This window comes from Diplotaxodon limnothrissa, linkage group LG8, assembly GCF_057381915.1.
Source record: "Diplotaxodon limnothrissa isolate DT_005_m linkage group LG8, D_limnothrissa_male_GT1.1, whole genome shotgun sequence".
NCBI classification, from domain to species: domain Eukaryota; kingdom Metazoa; phylum Chordata; class Actinopteri; order Cichliformes; family Cichlidae; genus Diplotaxodon; species Diplotaxodon limnothrissa.
The window spans coordinates 22,903,593-22,927,956 of NC_140603.1; the positions used below are offsets into that span (position 1 = coordinate 22,903,593).

Below are 24,364 nucleotides of genomic sequence, written 5' to 3' on the forward strand. Positions count from 1 at the left end.
TGTTAAAGATGCGTTTTTTTCCGACCATATGCCTATTTTATTTGATATTGCTTCTCTTAACGCCATTGCAAATTGGGCTGTGCCTGTTCGATATTATTGTGCCTTTCGTTCTGATACTGCCGAACAGTTTTATATTGTTTGACAATCTCATGTCATATTCTTCGGAGTTGCCTACCTCAAATGACTTACTTCTGTATTTTGATTTTGCTTGTAAATCTGCGCTGGATGTTGTTGCCCCATTGACACTAAGACAATGTAAATCCAAGACAAGGTTTTGGCTAACTGATTTCACCCGAGAAATTAGAAAACAATGTGGGAGATGTGAAAGACAGCGGAAGAAAGACAGGCTGCATTTCTGTCTGGAAACCTTAAAAAGTAGTTGGAAAAGTTATCCTAAGGCGGTTAAAGCCGATAAACTTGCCTGTCTTTCTCAACTTATTTCGGCCAACTCACACAACCCCCGTGTTTTATATAATACTAAAAATTCCTTTGATGATCATTTAAATAGGGTGGTAAACTCGTCTTTTTATCACCTCAGACGCCTATCGAAGGTCAAGCCTTTCCTTTCCAAACACAATTTGGAAACTGTTATTCATGCTTTTATCACGTCACGTTTGGACTATTGCAGTTCCCTTATAATTTGGGTTGGGTTGGGCACCCTGTCACGCTTGCAATTAGTGCAAAATGCGGCAGCACGTTTTTTAACTGGTAGAAGGAAATTTGATCGCATCACTCCGATTCTGGCTTCACTACATTGGCTTCCAATTGAATGAAGGGAGAAAGGAATCAAAGCTTTGTGCATGTGCTCCAGTGGCGCAATTGGGTAGCGCATGGTACTTATATGGCAGTATTGGGATGAGCTATGCTGAGGTTGTGAGTTCAAACCTCACCTGGAGCAGATTCTTGAAGTCAATGTTTACCTAAAGGGGAAAGAAGTATCTCCTTAACCTGTTTTCTTTAAGAGACAACAAATGTCATGTATGCCTATTATAAAGTGAATTTGTGTACTTTCTTCAAAGAAAGTATCTTTTGTGAGCCTCACGCCGAGGACATCAATGGGCTTACTGAGTGTATCACAGACTACATAACTTTCTGCACCAACTCCGTTGTTCCAGCTCAGACTGTTCATTGTTACCCAAATAACAAGCCGTGGGTGACTAAGGACTGTGCCAGCCTCTCTCTTCACATGGCGCTGTTGCCTCCTGTGAGATTCCTGACACCCCTCCCCCACCCATCACCTTCACTCAATAGAATAGAATAGAATAGAATAGAATTCAACTTTATTGTCATTGCACATGCACAGGTACAGGGCAACGAAATGCAGTTTGCATCCATCCAGAAGTGCTTAGTGATATAGATATATTACAATATATATTAGCAATAATATAGATATGTAAGTATATTACAGAAATGGGTCTATTATGTTATAATGTACACGGTATGAAGTATGTTGTGAATATTCTATAACTATAAGTATGTACAGGCTGTAGTGAGTACAAGCTATGTACAGGATATGTACAGGATATAAATATGAAAAACTATACAGAATATGAAATAAATAACTTTACAGGAATCTGAGATATACAGCTATACAGAAATGGGAACTATGCAAGTTGTAAACAGTTGTAGGGTTAAAAATTATCGTATGTACAGAATGATTATTTACACAGGGCTATACAGTAGTGCAGTTAAGGTAAGTGAGGGTGTGGATAATTTCTACAGAGGCTATATAAAGTGCTAGTGGTTGTGAGTGGTGGTTCACTCCATGTTATTATTGTGTGTTTGAGGGTACAGTTGTCCATTGTGTGTGTGTGTGTGTATGTTCAGTCCATGAGTTTAACGTGGGTCAGATGTCAGGAGGCAGAGTTCAGGAGTCTGACAGCTGTGGGGAAGAAGCTGTTCCGGTACCTGGTGGTCTTAGTCCGGAGGCTCCTGTAGCGCCTCCCAGAGGGCAGGAGGGTGAAGAGTCCATGTGATGGGTGACTGGGGTCTCTGATGATTTTCCCAGCCCTTTTCAGACACCGCTTCCTGTAGATGTCTTTTATGGCAGGAAGTGGTGCTCCGGCGATGCGCTGGGCAGTTTTCACGACCCTCTGCAACGCCTTCCGGTCCGAGGCAGAGCAGTTCCCGTACCAGACTGTTATACAGTTGGTCAGGATGCTCTCGATGGTGCAGCGATAGAAGTTCACCAGGATGTCTGAGGACAGGTGGTTCTTCCTCAGAGTCCTCAAGAAGAAGAGGCGCTGGTGAGCCTTCTTGACCAGCTTGGAGCAGTTGGTCGTCCAGGTGAGATCCTCGGAGATGTGGACTCCCAGGAACTTGAAGCTGCTCACACGCTCCACAGCCGTCCCCTTAATGTGGATGGGTGGATGTGGGTCAGCATTCCTCCTGTAGTCCACGATACCAGGTTGAGATGCAAATGAGGAGACTTCACTCAGGCAAGTCTGCTGGACCAGACGGAGTGAGTCCCCTCGTCCTCAAGGCCTGTGCCCCCCAGCTGCGACCCATTGTCAGACCACATCTGGACCCCCTTCAATTTGCTTATCAGCTTCGTCTCGGAACAGAGGACGCCATCATCTACCTGCTCAATCGTGTTTACACCCATCTGGACCAGCACTGTGAGGGTCATGTTTTTTGACTTTTCCAGTGCTTTCAACACCATCAGGCTGACCCTCCTGGGTGATAAGTTAACAGCAATGCAGGTGGATGCTTCTCTGGTGTCCTGGATTGTTGATTACCTGACAGGAAGATCACAATATGTACGTCTCCCACAGTGTGTGTCTGACAAGGTAATCAGCAACATAGGGGCACCACAGGGGACTGTCCTTTCCCCCTTCCTCTTCACCCTCTACACCACAGACTTCAGCCACTGCACAGAGACCTGCCATCTTCAGAAGTTTTCTGATGACTCCGCGGTGGTTGGATGCGTCAGCAGGGATGATGTGACAGAGTACCGGGCTGTGGTCGACTCCTTTGTTACGTGGTGTGAGCAGAATCATCTGCAGCTCAATGTGGCAAAGACCCAGGAATTGATAGTGAACTTCAGGAAGACCAGGAAACACTTGACCCCTGTTTCAATCCAGGGGGTCAGTGTTGACATTGTGGAGGACTATAAATACCTTGGAGTACACACTGACAATAAACTGGACTGGGCTACAAACACCACAGCATTTTACAGAAAGGGTCAGAGTCGTCTCTATTTTTTGAGGCGACTGAGGTCCTTCAACATCTGCCAGAAAATGCTCAGGATTTTCTATGAGTCTGTTGTGGCCAGTGCGATCCTCTATGCTGTTGCATGCTGGGGAAGCATCTTAGTTAGTGTATTGTCTGTCTTTGTTAATGTTTGTTTATAATGGAGCACTGTAACGAAAAATAATTTCCCCTAGGGATCAATAAAGTATCCTGATTCTGATTCTGATTATTTTATAGAAATTTTGCCATCTATTTATTATATAAAAACTTCTTTCTTAAAACCCACCTCTTTGTTTTCAGAGATATAAAACACTGTCTGGCTTCATAAGCATTATGATGACTTAAACCATGACCACATGATGGCACTGTAGAACACCTTAAGAAATTATTGTAAACGTTCCTAATAATGATTTAAAAATAAAGCATTATTGTGTGTGTGTGTGTGTCCTCTTGTATAGTTTATATCAGTGGTTCTGAGACTGCAGGACTTGGTCAAACATCCAACATTGGTCCAAGTTGAACACCAATCATCACAGGAGATGATGGAGAAAAACTGAGGTGAATATTATTTATAAGAGAAAATTAAAAAACAGAATGAATATAATGAACTGTTATACATTTATGCTGTGTTTCAACTGGGATGAACATTCAATTTAGTCTGAGTGTTACTCCCACTAAAATATTTTCCAGTTTTAGTAATGAATAGGAAACCTGAGTGAAAATCCCAGCAGCTGGCTGACTCATGACCCTGATTGCTGATTGACAGCACCTGTGTGAAGTAGTGCTCGAAGTGTGTATAAAAGCAGCAGACTGTGTTTTGTTTCAGTATGAGTATTTTTTTTTCTCCTGTTCCTACGTCAGCTAGTCAGAAAACTCATCAGTTACAGTTGTGTACCAGTTTTGAGAATGGGTAAGAGGTTTTCTTCCTGGTAACTGCTGAAACGTGTTTGGTTTCTAATTGTGAAAGTGTTTGGTTTTTGTTTTGGCTGTTTCCTTTGGCAATTAATGTGAAATATTTGTATGTGACTGGAACTCTATCAAATCTTTATTTTTGGCTTTGCAGCCAAGAAAGTGCTGATTGTGTATGCCCATGAAAGCCCTGCCTCTTTCAATGCTGCTGCCAAAGATGCTGCTGTTGCAGCCTTGACTGCTCAAGGCTGCACTGTAGAGGTGTCTGACCTGTACGCCATGAAGTTCAAAGCTGCTGCTACTACTGAGGACATCACTGGTATACAAATATTCTGCAGGTATAGCAATGCTTTGTGCTTCAGTTGTAAATATTAGCTTTATTTGCAGGTGGAGTGAAGGATGCTGAGAACTTCTGCTACGCAAAGGAGATCAAATTGGCATCAGAGGAGGGCAGACTTGCAGAAGACATCAAAAAAGAGCAGGAGAAGCTCAAGGAGGCAGACCTTGTCATCTTTCAGGTAGTGTCTGACTGGAAATGTCTTTGTGATAGGATGAAGGGTGTCCACATCAGCAGTGAATGTACATTTCAAAACAGACCTGCACATATTTTATTCTATTAACATCAGCCACTGCACTGTGAAAGATTCTGTTCTGGTGCTACCAAAATACTGTAGTTCTGTAATTTGCATATGGATGTACGTATATCTAAATTGGATACACTATACAATGTAGAAATATCTTCACGTAGTATGGTTAAGTAAACTGCTTATTTTATTTCTTCTGTGTGTACTTTACTGCTGCAACAAAGTGAATTTCACATTCTCTTGCAATAAAGGCTCTCATCACATCAAAATGACCATTAAACCTGTGTTCCCAGTTCCCCATGTACTGGTCATCTGTTCCTGCAATCATGAAGGGGTGGATGGATCGTGTGTTGGGCTTTGCCTACGCACAGGAGAAGCGGTACAGTGAGGGCCTCTTCAAGGTGAGAGCTCCACCAACATGTCTGTGTTCAGGCTGTGTCCTCTCCCTCTTTGCTCACTCCTTGCTCTCTATACAGGACAAGAAAGCCATGCTGTCCTTCACCACTGACTGTCCTGAATCTGTGTACAGTGACACTGGCATCAATGGTGACATCAATGTCACACTGTGGCCACTGCAGGTGAGGTCTCACTATAAACGGAGCCAAGCATGAAATGATCTGTCATGTGGTAACAGCTGCTCCTCCCTGTGTGCAGAACGGGATCCTGAACTACTGTGGCTTCCAGGTTTTTGCCCCTCAGATCTTCTGGGATCCTGCTACTGGTTCTCCTGAATCTCGCAGCTCCATGCTGGAGGGCTGGCGCACACGGCTGCAAAACCTCTGTGGGGAAGCCACTGTGTACTTTGCTCCCTTGGAATACTTTGACAAGGAGAAGGGTTTCCTGCTGAAGCCTGAGGTCAAAGAGAAATATGCCAGCAAAGAGTCTGGCCTCACAGTGGGGATCCACATGGGCAAGCCACTGCCAGCCAACAGCCAGACCAAGGCTGGGGTCTGATGATGGAGTGGGTCCATGTAATGTCTTGATCTTAAAATAAAGCCTGCTTTATTCAAACTTTGAGCAATGAGTTATAAATGCACCACTTGGGTTTCATACATGTTATCCCTCTAGAACATGATGTATACTACCACAATGTAATGATGGTTCTTAGTCCATATAGGATCAAGTCATGTATGGCTTTAAATGTGATGGGGGGGGGGGGTTGGTTATCGTTCCACATGCTAATGAAAATCCCTGTTCTAATAGGAACACAGGTGTTTAGGGTTTTTCTTTTTTTGGGAGGTGACCGTACACCAAGGTTGAAAGCAAGCCTGACACCTGACCGCTGCTGTAGATCAGGTGACTGCAAGCCCTATTGCGCCTCACTGCCTATACTACAGGCTTTGGCTGGGTTTAGCATGAACGCAGCTTTAATTCAATTTTATTTATATAGCGCCAAATCACAAAAGTCATCTAAAGGTGCTTCATGGATCACACTTTCAGCAGTATGTGTTCCTTCTGTCCTACATGCAGTTGCACTCTTGCAATTTCTGTGAGGTAAAAATGTCTATTGCCACTGTGGGATCTTCCACCATTTCCCTCCTCCCACACATGAACTGAAATCAGCTGACTGTGATGCCAGTGCACAGGAAGAGTAAAGCATGTTTAATATTTAAAGATTGTGTTTGTCCTTTTTCTAATATTTGTACTGGTGGCTTTTAAGCATTTCTATTCCCCTGCCACCGGTTGGTCAAGCAAATCCATCATGTGAGCGGCTATAGTTTTTTTGTACCAAATTCAACCAAGATTTAGCCAGTCATGTGCTCCTCCACTACCAAGAACTGTAGAAGCCAATCAGCTCTCGCTGCAGTGGAAGCACACTAACTGTACTGAAGGCTAAATAACATTTATATGTAGTTCACTTAGCTGCTTTTTAAAAAGTAAGAGCCAAGGATGTCAGAATAGCTCATTTAAATGCGTGAAAGTCGATCAAATAGTACAGTTAACTGCTTCTAAAACATTACTGGGAAATAGTATAACAGAGAGGCAAATTTTATTTGAGGCAAAGCTCATATGAAAAGTAGACACAGACTTCAACTTCCTTTCATTTAATTTAGTTTTGCTAAATGGAAGTTCATGGTATAGTGGTAGAATACAGGGATACAAAGACTTTGTTGCCACCAGAGATGGGCAGTAACGCGTTACTTGTAACACGTTACTGTAATCCGATTACTTGATTCAAGTAACGAGCAAAGTAAGGGATTACTATTGCAAAAATGGTAATTAGATTACTGTTACTTTCCCGTAGGAACGCTGCGTTACTAAAACCGTGATTTTCTTGCGAGAGTGTCTCATGACAGTGACGTAAGCGAGTGCAACGTTCGTGACAACAGCTGTGTGCAGATCAACAGTGCATCATATATCGAGTACGGGAGAGAGTATGAGCGTGCAGCGTTTAAAGCGTGGACGTACTGACCTTACTTTGAGTTTGATTCCATAAAAAGTGACAAAAACATTAGTGTCCATCGTGCGTGGGAAGAAAACTTCTTTTTACAGCGAAAAAAACCCCCTAAACTTCCAAGCAAGCACCGAGTGCGCTACGATGTAATGGGAAATTCATAGAGAAACTCTCGGATTCTTCCACTGACCGCTGCGGCACACCTGCACCAGGGTAAACCTCCGCCTACCCTACTCCTGCTTTACAGGTAAAAATAGAGCAAAAGGACTGCTAGTCTTTGACTTTATTTATTTTCTGCTGTGTTTTACTTGCATCTATTTGAAAGACTGAGTGTAAACACACAAAAAAATCTATATTTTATGAGCTGGAATATGCAGAAAATAGGTTTAAATATTAAACAAAATTCTTCCAGTCAGAGAATGTTGCATATAATTAAATTTTTCCTTGATGCATAAAGTTAAAAGATTAAAACTAATAAAACAAGTTTTAAAAAGGGACTTTTCCATTTGATTACATTTTGTATGATGGATTATGCAGAAAAAGTAGAATTGGGCTGAAAGATCTATTTCTTTATCACCTATTCAGGTTGTAAATCGTGTTTTTAAAAAGTAACTAAGTAACTAAGTAATTAATTACTTTTGAAAATAAGTAATCAGTAAAGTAACGAGATTACTTTTTTGGGGAAGTAATCAGTAATTAGTTACTGATTACTTTTTTCAAGTAACTTGACCAACACTGGTTGCCACATGCTTGAATTCTTTATCAATTAGTTCAATATCTCTTAGTAAACTACACTAAAACCTACGAAAATTAAAGAATAAAAGTGAAATATGAAAAAAGGGTACAGAAATGATCTGAAACAAATGTGCACAGACTGGAAAAAAAAAGCATTTGTAACATAGATGTATAGGAAAAAAAATTGATTCCCCACATATATTAATGCATGCTGTGACAACCCTTATTGTATTATAGCACCACTGGGGGGAGGGGGGGGGGTGTTGCCCTACTATTATTGTAGTTGGGGGAGTCCCCTAGTGGGTGTGGGAGTATAGTGGTGGCCGTTACATGCTGATCGTGTCGCTGTTCAAAGAAACCTTACCGTTGTAACTTGGCTGGCGCCGGCGACTACCGATACCCGCACATGTATGTATGGACAGGGTAGAGCCGTGGGACCTGGCTTGTATGGTCTTATGTTGCTAACGTCAAATAAAGGTCTGTTTAACTCACTGGCTCTGAGTTATCCGGCTAACCTCCACACCACAGGTGCCTGCTGAACCTGCTAGCCGCTCCTCCCTCGCCAGACTGCTGTTACAATGCATCTATCGATTAATCCTATATATAGTACATAGACTACGAGCGTGAGATTTGTGGCAATATAGTGTAGTGTAAAGCGTTTGTCCTTTGAGTGACTGACTAAGCTGCTTCTGTCCCTGTTTTTTCCAATCGACCAGTTGAATGAAGGGAGAAAGGAATAAAACCTTTGAGCATGTGCTCCAGTGGCGCAATCGGTTAGCGCGCGGTACTTATATGACAGTATTGGGCTGAGCTATGCCGAGGTTGTGAGTTCAAGCCTCACCTGGAGCATGAACTTTAAGCTAATGCTTAGCTAATGAAAAAGATAAATGCTGAGCTCACTGAAAATGTCAACAGACTTTATAACATTGTTAAAATGAACAACATTCAAAATAAAGATTAAGAAATCCAGACTTATACCTCTCTGTGTTTGTTCTGCTATTGTTTGTTTCTGTTTACTTTAACAGCTAAAATTCAGTGGCAACTCTATGGGCTCAAATTGTGGTCATAAATATTTTGTACTTGTAAATCAGGATTTGTATGTGTAAAAAGAATTTGTGTGTGTGTGTGTGTGTGTGTAAAAAATGTTTGTGTGTGAACTTAGCCAAAAAATACGTGTGAAACTCTGCAAGTTACAAGTATGAATTTTGACCCTACTTTTCTTCCTTTCATCTGATTGGCCAACGTCATGTCAATCACAAATTTAACTATCCAATCAGAGAACAGATGGGTTTGGCTATTGGAGGGGTGCTTTATGGAGCTTCAGGTCCTTGAAGGGAATAAATGCCCTTTTACATGCCCTTTTTCCTTCATCACCATGAAGGAAAACAGTCTGTGGTGGTCCGAGTTTGGTGATTTTTGTGTCACAGGTTTACGTGCTTAATACAGGGACTTCCACAACCTTTTCAACAGCGCTGCGGACCATGGGGGGGAATGACAGTTCTGGAAATGACAGTCTTCACTGGTGGGGATAGTTACAAAGCTTTCTTCGTTACGAATTAGCATGCATGTTTTTATTGAACATTTGAAGAGCTAGCAAAAAAAAAATCAGAAACTCTTGCAGAGCACATAAAGTCTGAGATAGAAACGACAAGGAGCAGGTGCCTCTAGTACAGGTAGAGCTGCTGCAAAAACCCACAGAGCTCAGCAGCCAGTCCAACAAATTCTGGATCCTTGGCTTTTAGTTAGCATTAACAGCACATCCTGCGTCCGATGTGAAAGGACCTTTATGCTGAGCACTGTGACTCACAGCAATGGTCCCGGGTCAGCCCTTACTTTGTGTTAAACTAATCCTAAAGTAATAATGGTATTTCTAACCACTGATATACCACAGATTTATCCTTTCAACCACTGCTGAACGTTACGGGACCTAGCTTCTATCGGATATTTATATAGAGATCCTTCAGCTTCAAACTGTATTACCCTTTAAGGACCTGCAGTTGAAAAAAGCGCCCCTCTGACAGCCAAACCCATGTGTTCTCTGATTGGATAGTTAAATTTGTGATTGACATGACATTGACCAATCAGATGAAAGGAAGAAAAATAGGGTCAAAAGTCGTACTTGTAAGTTGAAACTTGAGTGCGAGAGTTTCACAGGCATTTTTTGGCTAAGTCCAAACACAAATCTTTTTTACACACACACAAATTCTTTTTACACATACAAATCCCAGTTTACAAATACAAAACTGATTTACAAGTACAAAATATTTATGACCACAATTTGAGCCCATACAAATCGTCCTATCTTTGTTAATCTGAGTTAGAAGCATACTTTAATAGCTAAAATTCAGTGGCGAACCATTCTACCTTTGTTAATAAGAGCTAGAAACATACTCTGACGGGTAAAATAAAGTGCCAAACCATGCTACCTTTGTGAATGTTACCTACAAGCATACTTTAACTGGTAAAATGAAGTGACAAACCATCCTGGCTTTATCAATATGAGCTAAAAGCATACTGTGATGGGCAAACATAAGTGGCAAACTGTCATACCTACTTAATTTTGTGCTGGAATTACTCTGTGACAGCAGAAATGTGCATAAACTACTTACGGTAGGATGTTTTGCCAAAGTAGGATGGTTTGTCAGAACACCGGCTAACCTCCACACCACATGCCCGCTGGACCTGCTAGCTGCTCCTTCCGCTCCAGACTGCTATTACAATGAATCTATCGATTAATCCTATATATAGTACATAGACTACAAGCGTGAGATTTGTGGCAATATAGTATAGTGTAAAGTATTCTTTCTATGAATGACTGAGCAAGTGGTTACTGTCCCCTCGTTTTTTCCATTAGACCAGTTGAATGAAGGGAGAAAGGAATAAAATCTTTATGTATGTGTTCCAGTGGTGCAATCGGTTAGCACGCGGTACTTATATGAAAGTATTGGGCTAAGCTATGCTGAGGTTGTGAGTTCAAGCCTCACCTGGAGCATAAACTTTGAGCTAATACTTATCTGATGAGAACAGATAAATGCTGAGCACACTGAAAATGCCAACAGACTTCATCGCATCTTTAAAAACAAGCAACATTCAAAATAGAGATTAAGAAACCCAGAATTGTACCACTCTTTGTTTGTTCTGCTTCTTTTTTGTTGACCAATGTGAGCTATTAACCATCAAGATATAGTTTTTCCTTCAAAGTCAGATTTTTGGCTGTATGTGTGTGTGTGTGTACCTTTTTTGTCCTCAGACCGCAGGGCGTAAGGCATATCATTGGTTCGCCAAGTTGGGCACCAATCACCATGAGAAAATGTGTGTGAAACTAAGATGATTATGATTATATGAAGTATATATTCATGTTGTGTTTAAACTGGGCTGAAGGTTTAGGTTAATCTCAGAGTTACTTCCACCAGTTTCCATACAAAATGGGAAACCTGAGAGAAATTCTTCTTCTACTTCTTTATACGGTTTATTGGCAGTTGGCAAACAGCAAAATAGAGCATTACCGCCACCAACTGGTCTGAGAGAAAATGCCGCAGTACCAGCTGGCTGACTCTTGAGGTTTATTGCTGATTGACAGCACCTGTGTGAAGTAGTGCTTGAAGTGTGTATAAAAGCAGCAGGTGTGTTTTGCTCCAGTATGGACACATTTTCTGTTGTTATACCAGTTAGACAGAAAACTCATCATTTACGGTTGTGCACCAGTTTTGAGAATGGGTAAGACTTTTTCTTCCTGGTAATTGCTGCAACTTGTTTGGTCAAAGGAGTGTAAGGTTTCTGTGCTGAATGGAGCTTTATGTTTTGTTTTGTTTTATTCTTTGGCTTTGTAGCCAAGAAAGTGCTGATTGTGTATGCCCATGAGAGCCCTGCCTCCTTCAATGCTGCTGCCAAAGATGCTGCTGTGGCAGCCTTGACTGCTCAAGGCTGCACTGTAGAGGTGTCTGACCTGTACGCCATGAAGTTCAAAGCTGCTGCTACTACTGAGGACATCATTGGTATACAAATATTCTGCAGGTATAGGAATGCTTTGATTGCTCTTCAGATGCAAACACTGGATTTTTGTCACAGATGGAGTGAAGGATGCTGAGAACTTCTGCTACGCAAAGGAGATCAAATTGGCATCAGAGGAGGGCAGACTTGCAGAAGACATCAAAAAAGAGCAGGAGAAGCTCAAGGAGGCAGACCTTGTCATCTTTCAGGTAGTGTCTGACTGGAATCGTCTTTGTGGTCAGCTAACAGGTGTCAACATCAAAATGACCATTAAACCTGTGTTCCCAGTTCCCCATGTACTGGTCATCTGTTCCTGCAATCATGAAGGGGTGGATGGATCGTGTGTTGGGCTTTGCCTACGCACAGGAGAAGCGGTACAGTGAGGGGATCTTCAAGGTGAGAGCTCCACCAACATGTCTGTGTTCAGGCTGTGTCCTCTCCCTCTTTGCTCACTCCTTGCTCTCTGTACAGGACAAGAAAGCCATGCTGTCCTTCACCACTGACTGTCCTGAATCTGTGTACAGTGACACTGGCATCAATGGAGACATCAATGTCACACTGTGGCCACTGCAGGTGAGGTCTCACTATAAACAGAGCCAAGCATGAAATGATCTGTCATGTAGTAACAGCTGCTCCTCCCTGTGTGCAGAACGGGATCCTGAACTACTGTGGCTTCCAGGTTTTTGCCCCTCAGATCTTCTGGGATCCTGCTACTGGTTCTCCTGAATCTCGCAGCTCCATGCTGGAGGGCTGGCGCACACGACTGCAAAACCTCTGTGGGGAAGCCAGTGTGTACTTTGCTCCCTTGGACTACTTTGACAAGGAGAAGGGTTTCCTGCTGAAGCCTGAGGTCAAAGAGAAATATGCCAGCAAAGAATGTGGCCTCACAGTGGGGATCCACATGGGCAAGCCACTGCCAGCCAACAGCCAGACCAAGGCCGGGGTCTGACAATGGAGTGGGTCCATGTAATGTCTTAAAATGTGTGCTGCAATAAAAAAGGCTGCTTTATTGGATCTTCAGTTTGAGCAATGAGTTTCAAATGCACCACTTGGTTTCATACAGTTCAGCCATCTAGAAAATAGTACATATACATAACAGGATACACAAAGCTGTCTCTGTAGGCTTTCAAGACTGGTGTCATTATCCAACACTGACCAAATTGCTGCTTGGGGCTTTGTTGCCTGCTAGAAATGTGAGCTGGCAATGGTAACTTGGAACTGCACACAAACTGATGCAATGCATGGTGCATTTGGTTAGCTTCTCTACATTATCCTGCTGAGTAACAGCTTGATCCATCCAGCTCACTACACTATCTATAACGTGATGGTGTTCTCCGCTTAATGGTTTACTTGGGAACACTTGACTGCTGCTTTCCTGTACTGTCTCTCTATTCCAGCAGCACCACTGCTGGAATTGTGGTGGGAAATGAATTATATCAGTATCTTTGGCTAATTCTTGGTAAATGGGTAATCATACGCTTTTCCACTACCAAGAACTACAGAAGCCAACCACCTACCAGGATTTGATCATTCATTGTTATGGCTACCAAGGTTCTGCTTGACTTGCATCAATACTGCAATTAAATCTGTCAAAGGTTAGTGTTGAAAACAAGTATTGATATGATGGTCGTTTCTTGCCATGGTAGCGAGCTAATCAACATTTGTGTCGTTCACTTAGCTACTGTTTAAAAAGTTAGAGCCAAGGAAGTGAGAATAGCAATGACATGCGTACAGTTAGGTCCATTAGTATAGTTAATTGCTGCTAACACGTTATTAGAAAACAGTATAACAGAGAAGCACATTTCATTTACATGAAAAGAAGTACACACAGACTTCAGTTTTCTTTAATCTATTTGTTTTGTAAAATAAGAGTTCAGGATACAGTGGTAAAATACAGGGATACAAAGCCTTTATTGCCACATGGTTAAATTCTTTATCCATTAGTTCCATATCTATTAGGTAAAATACACTAAAAACTACAAAAATTAAAGGATAATAGGGAAATATGAAAAAAGGAAACAGAAATGATCTGAAACAAACGTGTACAGACTGAAAAAACATTTGTAAGATAGATGTATAGAAAAAAAGACTGATTTCCCACATATATTAATGCATGGATCTATCCATGAATCCTCTATATAGTACATAGACTACAAGCGTGAGATTTGTGGCAATATAGTATAGTGTAAAGTATTCTTTCTATGAATGACTGAGTGAGTGGTTACTGTCCCTTTTTTCCATTAGACCAGTTGAATGAAGGGAGAAAGGAATAAAGTCATTGTGCATGTACTCCAGTGGCGCAATCGGTTAGCGCGCGGTACTTATATGACAGTATTGGGCTGAGCTATGCCGAGGTTGTGAGTTCAAGCCTCACCTGGAGCATCAACTTTGAGCTAATACTTATCTGATGAGAACAGATAAATGCTGAGCACACTAAAAATGCCAACAGACTTTATATCATCTTTTAAAATGAACAACATTCAAAATAAAGATTAAGAAACTCTCTGTATGTTTGTTCTGGTATTTTTGTTTCTGTTTATTTTCAATGCGAGCTATTAACCATCGAGATATAGACGTTCTTCCAAAGTTAAAGAATTTTGGCTGTGTGTGTGTGTGTGTGTGTGTGTACCTTTTATGTTCTTATGTATAGTTTATACCAAAGGCTCTCAAACCGCAGGGCGTAAGGCAAATCATTGTTTTGCCAAGTTGGGCAACAATCACCATGGGAAAATGATGTGTGTGAAACTAAGATGATTATGATTATATGAAGTAAATATTCATGTTGTGTTTAAACTGGGCTGAAGGTTTAAGTTAATCTCAGAGTTACTCCCACCAGTTTCCAGACAAAATGGGAAACCTGAGAGAAAATCCAGCAGTAGCAGCTGGCTGACTCATGAGGCTGATTGCTGATTGACAGCACCTGTGTGAAGTAGTGCTCAAAGTGTGTATAAAAGCAGCAGGTGTGTTTTGCTTGAATATGAGTGGTTTTTCTGTTACTACATCAGCTAGTCAGAAAACTCATCACTTACTGTTGTGTGCCAGTTTTGAGAATGGGTAAGACTTGTTCTTCCTGGTAATTGCTGAAATCTGTTTGGCCAAAGCTGATAATCTTTGACAAGAACAGTGAAAGGTTTGTGATATTACTGGAATTTTATCAAAACTTAATTTTTTTTTCTTTTTTTGGGGGGGTGTAGCAAAGACAGTGTTGATTGTGTATGCCCATGAAAGCCCTGCCTCTTTCAATGCTGCTGCCAAAGATGCTGCTGTGGCAGCCTTGACTGCTCAAGGCTGCACTGTAGAGGTGTCTGACCTGTACGCCATGAAGTTCAAAGCTGCTGCTACTACTGAGGACATCACTGGTATACAAATATTCTGCAGGTATAGCAATGCTTTGTGCTTCAGTTGTAAATATTAGCTTTATTTGCAGGTGGAGTGAAGGATGCTGAGAACTTCTGCTACGCAAAGGAGATCAAATTGGCATCAGAGGAGGGCAGACTTGCAGATGACATCAAAAAAGAGCAGGAGAAACTCAAGGAGGCAGACCTTGTCATCTTTCAGGTAGTATCTGACTGGAAGTGTCTTTGTGGTCAGCTAACGGGTGTCCACATCAAAATGACCATTAAACCTGTGTTCCCAGTTCCCCATGTACTGGTCATCTGTTCCTGCCATCATGAAGGGGTGGATGGATCGTGTGTTGGGCTTTGCCTACGCACAGGAGAAGCGGTACAGTGAGGGGATCTTCAAGGTGAGAGCTCCACCAACATGTCTGTGTTCAGGCTGTGACCTCTCCCTCTTTGCTCACTCCTTGCTCTCTGTACAGGACAAGAAAGCCATGCTGTCCTTCACCACTGACTGTCCTGAATCTGTGTACAGTGACACTGGCATCAATGGTGACATCAATGTCACACTGTGGCCACTGCAGGTGAGGTCTCACTATAAACAGAGCCAAGCATGAAATGATCTGTCATGTGGTAACAGCTGCTCCTCCCTGTGTGCAGAACGGGATCCTGAACTACTGTGGCTTCCAGGTTTTTGCCCCTCAGATCTTCTGGGATCCTGCTACTGGTTCTCCTGAATCTCGCAGCTCCATGCTGGAGGGCTGGCGCATACGACTGCAAAACCTCTGTGGGGAAGCCACTGTGTACTTTGCTCCCTTGGAATACTTTGACAAGGAGAAGGGTTTCCTGCTGAAGCCTGAGGTCAAAGAGAAATATGCCAGCAACGAGTCTGGCCTCACAGTGGGGATCCACATGGGCAAGCCACTGCCAGCCAACAGTCAGACCAAGGCCGGGGTCTGATGATGGAGTGGGTCCATGTAATGTCTTGATCTTAAAATAAAGCCTGCTTTATTCAAACTTTGAGCAATGAGTTATAAATGCACCACTTGGGTTTCATACATGTTATCCCTCTAGAACATGATGTATACTACCACAATGTAATGATGGTTCTTAGTCCATATAGGATCCAGTCATGTATGGCTTTAAATGTGATGGGGAACTGAGTTTGGGGGGGCTGGCTATGGTTCCACATGCTAATGCAAATCCCTATTCTAATAAGAACACACAGGTGTTTGGGGGGGGCGGGGACCGTACACCAAGGTTGAAAGCAAGCCTGACACCCGATTGCTACTTTAGCCCTATTGCGCCTAACTGCTTATACTACAGGCTTTTGCTGGGTTTCGCATGAACGCAGCTTTAATATCCCACTTTCAGCAGTATGTGTTCTTTCTGTCCTAGATGCAGTTGAGTTTACCATTGCACTCTTGACATTTTTGTGAGGTAAAAATGTCTATTGCCACTGTGGGATCTTCCACCATTTCCCTCCTCCCACACATGAACTGAAATCAGCTGACTGTGATGCCAGTGCACAGGAAGAGTAAAGCATGTTTAATATTTAAAGATAGTGTTTGTCCTTTTTCTAATATTTGTACTGAAGGCTTTTAAGCATTTCTATTCCCCTGCCACCGGTTGGTCAAGCAAATCCATCATGTGAGAGAACAGATCGGTTTGGCTATTGGAGAGGGTGCTTTATGGAGCTTCAGGTCCTTGAAGGGAATAAATGCTCTTTTACATGCCCCTTTTCCTTCATCACCACGAAGGAAAACAGTCTGTGGTGGTCTGAGTTTGGTGATTTTTGTGTCACAGGTTTACATGCTTAATACAGGGACTTCCACAACCTTTTCAACAGCGCTGCGGACCATGGGGGGGTTCTGGAAATGACAGTCTTCACTGGTAGGGATAGTTACAAAGCTTTCTTCGTTATGAATTAGCATACATGTTTTTATTGAACATTTGAAGAGCTAGCAAAAAAAACCCAGAAACTCTTGTAGAGTAAAGTCAGAGATAGAAACGACAAGGAGCAGGTGCCATCGCCCACGTCCTACACACCACTCTCATCCACGTGGACAAGAAACAGGGTAACTATTTGCGAATGCTGTTTGTTGATTACAGTTCAGCGTTTAACACAATAGTGCCCTGCAGACTGTTCACAAAGCTCAGGGATCTGGTACTTAACAGCCGTCTGTGTGCATGGGTGTTGGACTTCCTCACTGGCAGAACTCAGGTGGTGAGGGTGGGTAGATGCGTCTCTAACAGCATCACCATCAACACAGGAGCACCTCAGGGATGTGTCCTCTCGCCACTGCTCTACTCCCTCTACACTTCAGACTGTGTGGCCACCCACGGCTCCAACACCATTGTGAAGTTTGCTGATGACACAGTGGTGTTGGGTGCCATCTCCAACAACGATGAGGCGGCCTACATGGATGAAGTGAAGAATCTGGCATCATGGTGCCAGGACAACCACCTCCACCTGAACATCGGCAAGACCAAGAGCTGGTGGTGGACTTCAGAAGGGGTCAGCACAGAGACTACAAGCCCATTATCATCAATGGAGCTCCAGTGGAGAGGGTGCAGTCCTGTGGACATCTTGGTGTCCACATCTCCTCAGACCTGACATGGTCTGCCCACATTCAGGTCCAGACCAAAAAGGCTAGGTGTTAGGTTTTGTATTGTTGATTGTCATTTATGCTTAGAAATATTTACTCATATATGCTTAGAAGTATATAATCATTTGTAGATTGAAAGATTGTCTCATCCTAGGAGGTCTGTAACAACTCTGTGTAGCATGAAGAGGGGAGTGCGTTCACTCCTCTACAGAGTGTTCTGGCATAGATCACACACCTCCTAGGAGAGGTCGTATCTTCTCTTGCTGATATATGGCATAGCAAACACACGTATATATCTCTTTAAGTATAAGAGCCTTTTGTTCAGATGGACCTGCTGGACTCCTGGCACCAGCTTTGGGGAGGGTCTTCACGGGGTCACATCTTGACCTCACACACACACACACACACACACACACACACACACAAAGGCAAGGTACTCTTTGTGTGTATGTAGACGTCATATGTTAATGAACCTATGCATATTCATGTAACCTCAATAAAAGAGCAGTGTTACGGGGGAACGGACGAGAGCAACTGGGGTCAAGCGAAGGAACGGCGTTTGTCCGGTTCTCTCCCGTGCACGAGAAACATGAAGAACTTTGCCTACTTCGTGTCTTGCTTGTAATTATAATTGAAATTATATGTAATTATATTGTCTTCAACGTTCCAGCGAATAGGTTCAAGCTACAAACCTATCATTAATTGGTCCTTCGATGTCGGATCCCTGGAGTCGGCATTCACCGAGGGGAGAAGAGGCACGCTGAAAGACTGACGTCAGCCAGGAAGTTCCTGTGGATTAACTGTCTGTCTTTTCTCCTCGATGAATGACGATCGGCGGGATTCGAGGCTGATATTACACGCTAAGCAACGCCGAGTAAGTTGAGAGAACTGAAGAAGCTTCTCGGATGAGAGGTGAAACGTCTGGAATTACTCTGTGACAGCAGAAATGTGCATAAACTACTTACGGTAGGACGTTTTGCCAAAGTAGGATGGTTTGTCAGAACACCGGCTAACCTCCACACCACATGCCCGCTGGACCTGCTAGCTGCTCCTTCCTCGCCAGACTGCTGTTACAATGAATCTATCGATTAATCCTATATATAGTACATAGACTACAAGCGTGAGATTTGTGGCAATATAGTATAGTGTAAAGCGTTTGTCCTATGAGTTACTGACTAAGCTGTTTCTGTCTCCCTGTTTTTTCCCTTAGACCAGTTGAATGAAGGGAGAAAGGAATAAACTCTTTGCGCATGTGCTCCAGTGGCGCAATCGGTTAGCGCGCGGTACTTATATGGCAGTATTAGGCTGAGCTATGCCGAGGTTGTGAGTTCAAGCCTCACCTGGAGCATAAACTTTGAGCTAATGAAAGGGATAAATGCTGAGCACACTGAAAATGCCAACAGACTTCATTGCATCTTTAAAAATGAGCAACATTCAAAATAGAGATTAACAAACCCAGAATTATACCTCTCTGTGTTTGTTCTGCTTCTTTTTTGTCGACCAATGCAAGCTATTAACCATCGAGATATAGGTTTTCCTTCAAAGTCAGATTTCTGGAAGTATGTGTGTGTGTGTGTGTGTGTGTGTGTGTACCTTTTTTGTCCTCAGACCGCAGGGCGTAAGGCAAATCATTGGTTCACCAAGTTGGGCAACAATCACCATGAGAAAATGATGTGTGTGAAACTAAGATGATTATAATTATATGAAGTATATATTCATCTTGTGTTTAAACTGGGCTGAAGGTTTAGGTTAATCTCAGGGTTACTTCCACCAGTTTCCATACAAAATGGGAAACCTGAGAGAAATTCTTCTTCTACTTCTTTATACGGTTTATTGGCAGTTGGCAAACAGCAAAATAGAGCATTACCGCCACCAACTGGTCTGAGAGAAAATGCCGCAGTACCAGCTGGCTGACTCTTGAGGTTTATTGCTGATTGACAGCACCTGTGTGAAGTAGTGCTTGAAGTGTGTATAAAAGCAGGGGGCACCTTTTCTGTTGTTATTCCAGTTAGACAGAAAACGCAGCATTTACTGTTGTGCACCAGTTTTGAGAATGGGTAAGACTTTTTCTTCCTGGTAAAGCTTCTGGAAAGCTTTGTGTGTTGAATGGAACTTTATGTATTGTTTTTTTATTCTTTGGTTTTGCAGCCAAGAAAGTGCTGATTGTGTATGCCCATGAGAGCCCTGCCTCCTTCAATGCTGCTGCCAAAGATGCTGCTGTGGCAGCTCTGACTGCTCAAGGCTGCACTGTAGAGGTGTCTGACCTGTACGCCATGAAGTTCAAAGCTGCTGCTACTACTGAGGACATCATTGGTATACAAATATTCTGCAAGTATAGCAATGCTTTGATTGTACTTCAGGTGTAAACATTAGCTTTATTTGCAGGTGGAGTGAAGGATGCTGAGAACTTCTGCTACGCAAAAGAGATCAAATTGGCATCAGAGGAGGGCAGACTTGCAGAAGACATCAAAAAAGAGCAGGAGAAGCTCAAGGAGGCAGACCTTGTCATCTTTCAGGTAGTGTCTGACTGGAATCGTCTTTGTGGTCAGCTAACAGGTGTCAACATCAAAATGACCATTAAACCTGTGTTCCCAGTTCCCCATGTACTGGTCATCTGTTCCTGCAATCATGAAGGGGTGGATGGATCGTGTGTTGGGCTTTGCCTACGCACAGGAGAAGCGGTACAGTGAGGGGATCTTCAAGGTGAGAGCTCCACCAACATGTCTGTGTTCAGGCTGTGTCCTCTCCCTCTTTGCTCACTCCTTGCTCTCTGTACAGGACAAGAAAGCCATGCTGTCCTTCACCACTGACTGTCCTGAATCTGTGTACAGTGACACTGGCATCAATGGTGACATCAATGTCACACTGTGGCCACTGCAGGTGAGGTCTCACTATAAACGGAGCCAAGCATGAAATGATCTGTCATGTGGTAACAGCTGCTCCTCCCTGTGTGCAGAACGGGATCCTGAACTACTGTGGCTTCCAGGTTTTTGCCCCTCAGATCTTCTGGGATCCTGCTACTGGTTCTCCTGAATCTCGCAGCCACGTGCTGGAGGGCTGGCGCACACGACTGCAAAACCTCTGTGGGGAAGCCACTGTGTACTTTGCTCCCTTGGACTACTTTGACAAGGAGAAGGGTTTCCTGCTGAAGCCTGAGGTCAAAGAGAAATATGCCAGCAAAGAGTCTGGCCTCACAGTGGGGATCCACATGGGCAAGCCACTGCCAGCCAACAGCCAGACCAAGGCCAGGGTCTGATGATGGAGTGGGTCCATGTAATGTCTTGATCTTAAAATAAAGCCTGCTTTATTCAAACTTTGAGCAATGAGTTATAAATGCACCACTTGGGTTTCATACATGTTATCCCTCTAGAACATGATGTATACTACCACAATGTAATGATGGTTCTTAGTCCATATAGGATCCAGTCATGTATGGCTTTAAATGTGATGGGGAACTGAGTTTGGGGGGGGCTGGCTATGGTTCCACATGCTAATGCAAATCCCTGTTCTAATAAGAACACACAGGTGTTTGGGGAGGGGGGGTGACCGTACACCAAGGTTGAAAGCAAGAATGACACCTGACCACTGCTGTAGATCAGGTGACTGCAAGCCCTATTGCGCCTCACTGCCTATACTACAGGCTTTGGCTGGGTTTGGCGTGAAAGCAGCTTTCAATTTCGTTTTTTATCCCACAAGGGGAAATTAGTTTAGCAGCAGGAGGATAAAAATAAACAGAACAATACTATGAAATAATAATAGAAAGTTGAAGAACAATTATTTGCCATTAAGGAGACAAGACGCAGTAGGGATAAAAGAGACCTGGAGTCTTTTGGTCCTCCTCGGAGTTACTCTAAAACGGTGGCCAGAAGGCAACAACTTAAATTCACTGTGAAGTGGATGGTTCACACAATTAATAATAGAATGAGCCTTTCTAAGCACATTTCTATTGTAAATGGCCAAAAGTCCATCTTGCCAGCGCCCTGAAATTTTGCTAGCAGTTTTTACCACAAGTCCCAACCGATTCTTATTCTTCACCGTCAGGTTACCAAACCAGGCAGCAATATAAAAAAGACATCACAGATTCGATAAAACTTCTATAAAACAAAGACAACATCTCAGATGAGACATTAAAAGATCCCATTTTCTTTAAAAAGAACAGTCTTTGTTGAACTTTTTTAGTAGTGGCATCAGCATGAGATTCAAAACACAGTTTATGGTCAAGTACCACACCTAGATATTTATAACTCTCAACGATCCCAATATCGGTAGTTTTAATGATAGTGGGTGATGAGCTATAAGAGGACTTCCTAAAATCAATAATCATGTCTTTAGTTTTTGACACATTAAGTGAAAGGAAGGACTCATCACACCAATTCACAAAATCATTTACAACCTGTCCATGGCCTGAGTCATCCTCCACTAGAAGACTGACGATTACTGTGTCGTCAGCAAACTTCAGGATGTGTCTGTTGGGTGGGGTGATCCAGTGGAGGAATAAAGCACATCAGAAAATACATGATTCACCCTAACACATTGTGACCTATTGATCAGAAAGTCTGTCACCCAGCCGACCAGACTAGTGTCAAGCTTGAAATGATTGTAAAGCCTGTCAGCAAGTAAGAAGGGTTGAATTGTATTAAATGCAGATGAAAAGTCAGCAAATAATAATCTTGCATGGGTGTGGGGGGACTCAAGATGCTTATACAAGAGATGCAGGAGTGTGACAACAGCGTCCTCCACACCTCTCCCTGCGCTATAGGTGAACTGGAAGGGGTCAAGATGGTGTTCAACCTGCATTAAAATCTCCTTCTTAATCACACTTTCAGCAGTATGTGTTCTTGCTGTCCTAGATGCAGTTGAGTTTACCATTGCACTCTTGACATTTTTGTGAGGTAAAAATGTCTATTGCCACTGTGGGATCTTCCACCATTTCCCTCCTCCCACACATGAACTGAAATCAGCTGACTGTGATGCCAGTGCACAGGAAGAGTAAAGCATGTTTAATATTTAAAGATTGTGTTTGTCCTTTTTCTAATATTTGTACTGAAGGCTTTTAAGCATTTCTATTCCCCTGCCACCGGTTGGTCAAGCAAATCCATCATGTGAGCGGCTATAGTTTTTTTGTACCAAATTCAACCAAGATTTAGCCAGTCATGTGCTCCTCCACTACCAAGAACTGTAGAAGCCAATCACCTCTTGCTGCAGTGGAAGCACACTAACTGTACTGAAGGCTAAATAACATTTATATGTAGTTCACTTAGCTGCTTTTTAAAAAGTAAGAGCCAAGGATGTCAGAATAGCTCATTTAAATGCGTGAAAGTCAATCAAATAGTACAGTTAACTGCTTCTAAAACATTACTGGGAAATAGTATAACAGAGAAGCAAATTTTACTTGAGGCAAAGCTCATTTATATGAAAAGAAGTCGACACAGACTTACACTTTCGTTCATTTAATTTAGTTTTGCTAAATGGAAGTTCATGGTATAGTGGTAGAATACAGGGATACAAAGACTTTGTTGCCGCATGCTTGAATTCTTTATCAATTAGTTCAATATCTCTTAGTAAACTACACTAAAACCTACGAAAATTAAAGAATAAAAGTGAAATATGAAAAAAGGGTACAGAAATGATCTGAAACAAATGTGCACAGACTGTAACAAAAGCATTTGTAACATAGATGTATAGAAAAAAAATTGATTCCCCACATATATTAATGCATGCTGTGACAACCCTTATTGTATTATAGCACCACTGGGGGGTGGGGGTGTTGCCCTACTATTATTGTAGTTGGGGGAGTCCCCTAGTGGGTAGGGATGGGTATCGTTTAGGTTTTATCTGATACCACTACCAAACCGGTACTTTTGAAATGGTGCTGGTGCTTGAACTGGTCCTTAAAGAATGGAGAACACAAACTTTGTCCAAAAACCTCTCATGTTCTGCTGTTTTTTTGTAAAACGATAACAACGTTAGACTTTTCTGCAGCTATAGGGCGTATATGGTATCACTCTTGGCTGGAAGCAGTGCTTAAACAATGGAGAAAAACACAAACTTTGTCCAAAAACCTTTCATATTTAGCCGTTTTCCACTTTTTCTTTGGTCATTTAGCCTTTTTAGCCAGGGTGAAGGGAGTGTCTGCCATCAAACAAGAAGACAGCCGCATGTAACTACGACGGTGTTTGCTAGCTCACCTTACATGCATTAATGTAATAATGTGGTTAGTCCACTCAACGTAAATTACACACAAACAACATTAAGCTACTCACGCAGAGAAGAACGGCTGCTGCTGCCATCATCATCCGTCATCATTTCTGCTACACTGGCAGGGCTACGGGCCAGGACTCCCCTCTTTGGATTTTTGGGGGATGTTGCTCCGGGTCCGATAGCAGGCACCACACCCGCAGTAGATGTGCACGGTGTGAGGTCTCGCAGCAAGCTATCAAATATGGTGCATTTCTCGGCTTTTAACAAAATGTTATACGTCGCCAGGTGTTTCATCAGATTCGAGGTGTTACCTTCTTTGCACAGTATCATCTTAAAGCACTTGTTGCAGGCTGCTGAGTTTGCATCTTTTGCTGTGAAGTACAGCCAGACTTTTGACCGCTTCGCCTTGGG

The 24,364-nt window shown here is 42.6% G+C and overlaps 4 protein-coding genes and 5 non-coding genes across 9 annotated transcripts; all 9 read left to right on the forward strand.

Annotated features, from left to right (window-relative positions):
• Window positions 1-804: 804 nt before the first annotated feature.
• On the forward strand, window positions 805-898 carry trnai-uau (transfer RNA isoleucine (anticodon UAU)). Its single transcript has 2 exons — window positions 805-842; window positions 863-898. It is a non-coding gene; the product is annotated as a tRNA-Ile (tRNA).
• A 3,200-nt stretch (window positions 899-4,098) lies between these two features.
• On the forward strand, window positions 4,099-5,639 carry LOC146626903 (NAD(P)H dehydrogenase [quinone] 1-like). The gene is made up of 6 exons (XM_085360265.1): window positions 4,099-4,102; window positions 4,256-4,420; window positions 4,489-4,619; window positions 4,979-5,086; window positions 5,162-5,263; window positions 5,340-5,639. The coding sequence occupies exons 1-6, from the start codon at window positions 4,099-4,101 to the stop codon at window positions 5,637-5,639; spliced, it is 810 nt and encodes a 269-aa protein (XP_085216391.1).
• A 2,931-nt stretch (window positions 5,640-8,570) lies between these two features.
• trnai-uau (transfer RNA isoleucine (anticodon UAU)) lies at window positions 8,571-8,664 on the forward strand. Its single transcript has 2 exons — window positions 8,571-8,608; window positions 8,629-8,664. It is a non-coding gene; the product is annotated as a tRNA-Ile (tRNA).
• Window positions 8,665-10,713: 2,049 nt separating this feature from the next.
• On the forward strand, window positions 10,714-10,807 carry trnai-uau (transfer RNA isoleucine (anticodon UAU)). The gene is made up of 2 exons: window positions 10,714-10,751; window positions 10,772-10,807. It is a non-coding gene; the product is annotated as a tRNA-Ile (tRNA).
• Window positions 10,808-11,528: 721 nt separating this feature from the next.
• On the forward strand, window positions 11,529-12,754 carry LOC146626906 (NAD(P)H dehydrogenase [quinone] 1-like). The gene is made up of 6 exons (XM_085360266.1): window positions 11,529-11,532; window positions 11,646-11,810; window positions 11,884-12,014; window positions 12,094-12,201; window positions 12,277-12,378; window positions 12,455-12,754. Exons 1-6 carry the CDS (start codon window positions 11,529-11,531, stop codon window positions 12,752-12,754), a joined length of 810 nt encoding a protein of 269 aa, XP_085216392.1.
• A 1,339-nt stretch (window positions 12,755-14,093) lies between these two features.
• On the forward strand, window positions 14,094-14,187 carry trnai-uau (transfer RNA isoleucine (anticodon UAU)). Its single transcript has 2 exons — window positions 14,094-14,131; window positions 14,152-14,187. It is a non-coding gene; the product is annotated as a tRNA-Ile (tRNA).
• A 668-nt stretch (window positions 14,188-14,855) lies between these two features.
• LOC146626908 (NAD(P)H dehydrogenase [quinone] 1-like) lies at window positions 14,856-16,103 on the forward strand. The gene is made up of 6 exons (XM_085360267.1): window positions 14,856-14,859; window positions 15,000-15,164; window positions 15,233-15,363; window positions 15,443-15,550; window positions 15,626-15,727; window positions 15,804-16,103. Exons 1-6 carry the CDS (start codon window positions 14,856-14,858, stop codon window positions 16,101-16,103), a joined length of 810 nt encoding a protein of 269 aa, XP_085216393.1.
• A 2,903-nt stretch (window positions 16,104-19,006) lies between these two features.
• On the forward strand, window positions 19,007-19,100 carry trnai-uau (transfer RNA isoleucine (anticodon UAU)). The gene is made up of 2 exons: window positions 19,007-19,044; window positions 19,065-19,100. It is a non-coding gene; the product is annotated as a tRNA-Ile (tRNA).
• Window positions 19,101-19,805: 705 nt separating this feature from the next.
• LOC146626910 (NAD(P)H dehydrogenase [quinone] 1-like) lies at window positions 19,806-21,008 on the forward strand. The gene is made up of 6 exons (XM_085360268.1): window positions 19,806-19,809; window positions 19,901-20,065; window positions 20,138-20,268; window positions 20,348-20,455; window positions 20,531-20,632; window positions 20,709-21,008. Exons 1-6 carry the CDS (start codon window positions 19,806-19,808, stop codon window positions 21,006-21,008), a joined length of 810 nt encoding a protein of 269 aa, XP_085216394.1.
• Window positions 21,009-24,364: the final 3,356 nt, after the last annotated feature.